The 5,666-nt window shown below is 40.2% G+C and overlaps 1 protein-coding gene across 1 annotated transcript in view; it reads left to right on the top strand.

Annotated features, from left to right (window-relative positions):
- The window catches only part of LOC113201679 (protein TMEPAI-like), a 118,046-nt gene extending 117,232 nt beyond the window's left edge, over positions 1 to 814 (top strand). Inside the window, exon 5 of the mRNA XM_052273590.1 lies at positions 808 to 814. Within this exon, the coding sequence (XP_052129550.1) occupies positions 808 to 814 (7 nt within the window). The remainder of the gene's footprint in view (positions 1 to 807) is intronic.
- Positions 815 to 5,666: the final 4,852 nt, after the last annotated feature.

Here is a 5,666-nt window from a genome sequence, read left to right as displayed (position 1 = left end):
CACCGCCCCCACCCCTGCCCTGTTCCTCGCGGGCCCCACCGGGAAACATTCCACGCACCCAGGACCCTCGGGGGCCGCGGGTCCCTCGCCCGCCGGCCCCGCTCCCGCGCCGTCGCCCAGCAGTGCGGCCAGCAGTGCGGCGGCTGGACTCGCCCGATTGCTGTCGCCGGCCAGAGAGCGGCCCGAGCGAGGAGTGACAGTGGACAGTCGGACAGCAGCGCACGGTGCGCAGAGCGCAGCAGAGTTAGTGAATAGTGTGAGCTCGGACGCGTGCGACCCAACTGTGAGAGACATTCCAGGGGCGGCGCGGAGCAGAAGCAGCGGCGGCAGCGGGCACCTCGCCGCGGTCCCGATGGTGCCCTGCCTCACCGAGTCGACCAGCAGGACTGAGCCGCGGGGACCTCCGGAGGGCCCCGGCAGGCCTTTACCCAGGCCCGACAGGCATCGGCCCGCCTGACCCGCCTACTTCTTTGCACTGTGATACGCCATGCCTTGTGGCCAGGCCATAGGCGCGCCTACGCGGCCCGCGAGTGTTGGGGCGAGGCGAGGTAGTGCTGGGCTAGGCGAGGCGGGTGCGCTTCTACAGCCAGTCATTGCTCAAAGGAAAAGGAAGGAGACGGAGTCAGAGGCACCTCGTCGGGGAGTCCAACCACTTTCAAGCCGTCCACGGTGTGTGCATTCTGTGTGTTTTTAATAGCTAGAGTATTAAATAACCGTTCTCGAGAGGAAAACAGTGCTTACCCTCGTGTCTTCTTGGACCAAAAGGCCTGGTCAGAGGACCACAAATTTTGAAATTTTGATCCATAGTGGTTAGATTCCCTGAGCAGAGCAGGTGACAGAGATTGGCCATGGCATTGGAAAGGGTAGCAAGAGAATATGAGATAGGGCTAGGAATATAATTTATGTCTCAGCAATGCAAAGCGACTGCCATTTCTCTAATTTATGATCACATTCTTTGTTGTGCAGAGCTTGATAGTCAACACTAAGGAATACAGTGGTCTTAGTTTTCTTTTTGAGAAACAGCCTTTTGGATTGGGCAAGAAAGATGCAATGGTATGAAATTTAATTGGTGTGCATGTATATGGATGTTATGGTTAAAGTTTGTGCAGGCGCACAAACACATCTTTTGAAAAGAAACATTAAAATTGAAAGAAAGGTTATTTCATCAATCATGAAATCTCAAGTTTTATGTCAGTTGTTCATACTGAAACCTGAACTTATGTTTATTTAAGTTACCTACTGAAAAATAACTTAACCATTATTTTAATGAATTTTGTATCACTGTACTCATGTTTTAGTCACCCCTTTCATGCAAACATATATGGTGGTACAGAATGCTGGTGCAATATTTTTTCTTTTGTTTAGATAGAAGTAAGACCGTTACAAGATTCATGACCAAGCAAAAGTGCAGAACCCTTCCTGTTTTTGTTTGTTAATTATTTTTTCAATGTCAGTGAAATTTGACCATCAATGTCACATTTTCTCTGCTTTGGGAAGTCGTTACCTGAGCAATAGTTTCATTGTTAAGATTTTTTTCTTCAAATTTTAAGCTTTGTCAAAATTTGTATAAACTTTGAGCTACTGTCATATTTTCGTATATTTCAAATTCATCAATATACTACAAATTGAGAGACTGTGTGTGCACATATGTTTGACAGAAGTGGCTGAATGCATATAATGATGTGATAATATGTTAGTTGACGGATTTGTCCTGTCCAGCATCTGAGATGGCTGATAACTTGATCTTTGAAAAGTGCAAGGTTTGGGATGTACCGGATATCTTGAGCTTTATAACATTTTGGCTCACAAAACTGAATTAATCAAACCCGATTTACAGCTGTTTGACAGAGGGATTGCACAGTAGTCCTCGGTAGGTTAGCCTATTTGTCATTGTTTAAACTTGGTGCTAAATTCATTGTTTGAAGTTTCCTGATTGTAATTTTAGGAAGAGGGAATGAAGCTACAAATAGTTATTTTCCACATTTTCCTGTTGTTCTTGGTACATCCCTTCTTATGCACTCCACAGTACCAGTCCAGTACCATGCAATTGATGAAGATAAGCTCAATTGTTGACCAGTTTCAATTCAACTACATGCTGGCATGTTCTGAATTGACAGTCAAAATTACTTGATCAAAACCAATTACATGCAGTATTAGAACTCTATGAAGCTACCACAGTTTCAATCCAATCTCTTGGTTTCTCAATTGTTTCAGTGAACCAGTGGTACTTCTTTGTTGTTAAAATGCATTTGCACCTTTATTTCCTCGTACTGTATTTTTAAATTGTTGGCTCGCGTATGTGTGTATTTGTTTGCTCTTGCTAAAACTTATTTAAGTAAGACTGTTGGTATCAAATTTCAAAGACATATTTAATGTGCTAATGGCACATTGAGTATTCTTCATTAATTGTACTGGACAAGTGCTGTTGCACAATGTGATTTGACTAAAATTAAGTAGGCATGTTTTTCATTTTCAGTCTCTCTGATCTGCCGCCAACTGAAGTGTAGATGGTAACTTGATATTTTTACTTGCACTTCTCAAATATCTTTTGCCCCCCCTTTATCTGGGTTTGATATAACTACAGTCCTTATACATTTTCATTGTAATTTCAGGCAAATCACTTTGTTGCTCTAGACTGAATTTAATTCCATTCTTTTTTGCAATGTTAGACTCAGGTAACATTAAATATGTTTTGAAGAGCAAGGGTGAAGCTGGAAGTATTGCTGTTTTCACTCACTTTCAAAGTGTTTCAACAAGGGAAAGTAGGACAAATTTGATCTCTGAAATGAATTTGAGTATTTGACAGGGAAGTATGAGAACCAGTGAAATTTGGTCGTCATGCCGTTTTCTTACCTAAGATTTTGAAAAGAGATTGCTCTGTTGCCATTTATTTTTTTCCCCTGCATCTGATCAAGAAAATGTGTGTGAATCTTGAAGCAACTCATTTATTCAGATATACTTTCTCTTGTTTACATTCATTGGTTTTAAGTATTTCCTGTGTCAGCCTTTAACATAATTGTGTCTATATAAATACATAGATATTTATATATTGATTGTTTTAATATTAAGTAAGATAAACCTATGTATGTCTATTGTGTTCATTTGAAAAAGAGATAATACATAATAAGTCAAGTTATTTACAATTGTATGCTTGAGCAAGAGAGCATGTTTGTGATAGGTAATGTAAAGAGAAATGAGTACATTTGTGTTATATATCCTGGTGCCAGAGCAGGGAGCTTTCAGCCATCGGAAGTGGCATTAAACTTTTTTCCTTTTTTCAATTTGAAGAGTTCTAATACGTCAAAAATACATTTCTTTCTGAGGAAGCAAACTATTTATTCAGTTTTAACATGGTTCTACATATAATTACTTTAGTTTGTTTTTTATTTATTATGGAACAGGTAGCAAATTTTACACCTCAAAACTACAACCCTCTGTATTCTAATGAAGTTTGCTTCTAGTCTTCAAGTATATACTACCACTTTTTTTTCCGGTTTATTAAAGAACCCTTCTTTTCCACACAATTTTGAAAGCAAAGAGCCAGTTGTTCATGTATATTTGACATTGCAGGACTCGAACGATTGTTGTTTGTATCTTGTGATACTAGAAGTGCTTATGTGCCCTCGAGTCTCCCAAGCTCTCTATGCTAAGGCTTCCAATTTTTCAAAATGCCATGCATGTATTTAACTCTGCTCCTTCACATTTATTTTTATTTGTCTCTTTGGAACCTTCTCTGTCCTCTGCCTTTTGCCTTTGCCAGTTTAGTTGGGTTCTAAAATTCACAAAGACCATCTGCTTCCTCTGGTAGTTAATTATTTGCATTTTATGGAAAAATCAAATGTACTTTTTGTGTCTCACAGGCATATAAAATTACAGTAAGCACTGTTTACTAATAATCACAGACTGATGAAATCTAAGCAATATAATGTCTACTTTACGTTACGCATTGATTTTGGATTTATTTCTTCTTTAATGTGCAAGATGTCCTGCTTTGCAAGAGTTTAGCAATGAGCCAATGACAAAGATGAAATTTGATCTGCCCCTTTTGATTCTTTTTTGGATCTTATTTTGTATCACATTTCATGAGAGTGTAGCCTGCTGTGAGCTTAGTGTTAGTGTTTTCAGTAGGTTGTTTGTTCTTGAACAAAATAAATGCACTGCATTTTCATACTGTGATATACAATAACACATCACACAATTAGTGTGGTTCATTTTGTAAAACCAGCAAACTAAGGAAGGTCAAGTGCTGTTGTCTGCAGGTAAAAAATAATCAGGAGTTAAAATAATGAGGAAGTCTTAGCACTTCCTTACTGTTTGAGTATTAGCAATTTTCTATTTATCCAAGTGGTACCCTAGTTTGTAAGGAGCACTTGTCAGACTGCTGCTTAAGTAAATTAAATAGATATCAATTTCTAAATATGGTCTGTATGTCTGTCGCAACAAACCAATGTTGTGACCCATTCAAAAAGAAAGTGCATGTTAAACAAACTACTACTCTTTTTTTTTTAATTTACCTATGAAGCATACAATGCTTTCCATTACTCTTACTTTCATAAGTATGTCACATATCAGAATTTTCGCATGGCTACCATTATTTGTTTTGATTGTATTTCTGTCAAAGACCTCTGTAAGGTGCATTCAACAGTACTTCTAGCGCACAGCATCTTTGTCTTCCCATAAAGAGCCAGAGCACACATTGGGTAGTGTACGTGCTTGCCAAAGAAATTTGATTATAAAGTAAAGTTACCACCATGAGATCTAATAAAATGATGTGGTTGTTTTCTTCTTGCTAAGACAATCTGTATTCTGACGGTTAAAAGATGAAAACACTAACAGTATTTAAGTCTTGACATAATGTGGTAGAAAAATTGCCCAGCCCAGCATTACTGTAGATACAGTGCAATCACTCTTTTCATGTGTACCCAGTTACCAGTCTCTCTTGCAAGTATGGGCTCTGATCTAAATAAATTAAAGTGAAAGATGTGCAATTCTGTCCTATTCTACTGTAATTTGTGTTTTGAATTCTTAAATTTTACTGTTATGGTTGATGGTAATAAGTGACAGTATTCAACTTGTCAATTCTGTAACTGAAATAAACATGCATAGTAAATTGAACTATGACTTCCATTTTCATACATTTCCCTGACCGTACACCCAATATGTATTAAGAGTATGCCGACTCTCCGACAACGTTAGTTTAATTATTTTACGGCCTGTTGCTATTTTAATAACTGCAGGGGCCCCTATTACAACTAGACTAAATGTAGCAATGGTAACAGCACCAATGACACGTTTTCGGCCAAAATTGAGCCTGTGGCCCCCACACAGTAAACAGAAGCCTGGCCTAGCCCATCTCGCCCCTAAGCACAGGCAAGGGGGCGCTGTGGGACCCACGAGCCCCACAGACGGCTCGGTCACGGATTGCACGGAAAAAAAAGGTTGGTTGGGGTAACCGGCATATTTGCCGGTTGGCGGCTGCTAGTTGGGGCCACCATCGGAATTAGTTGGGTGAACTGATTTTGGGATGTTGGTACCCAGGCGACTTGTTTGCCACAACTATTTCAGATTGTCACTCGAGATGGTTGTTGCAACCAAGCCATCGGTTGCACTTCGGGATCCGGGGCGCCTCGGCTAGCCCCCCTCCACTCCCCCACCTGCCCCACTCC

This window comes from Frankliniella occidentalis, unplaced genomic scaffold, assembly GCF_000697945.3.
Source record: "Frankliniella occidentalis isolate FOCC.00 unplaced genomic scaffold, Focc_3.1 Scaffold286, whole genome shotgun sequence".
NCBI lineage: Eukaryota > Metazoa > Arthropoda > Insecta > Thysanoptera > Thripidae > Frankliniella > Frankliniella occidentalis.
The sequence above is the reverse complement of the archived record's forward strand: the minus strand, read 5'-3'. Positions and strand labels throughout refer to the sequence as shown.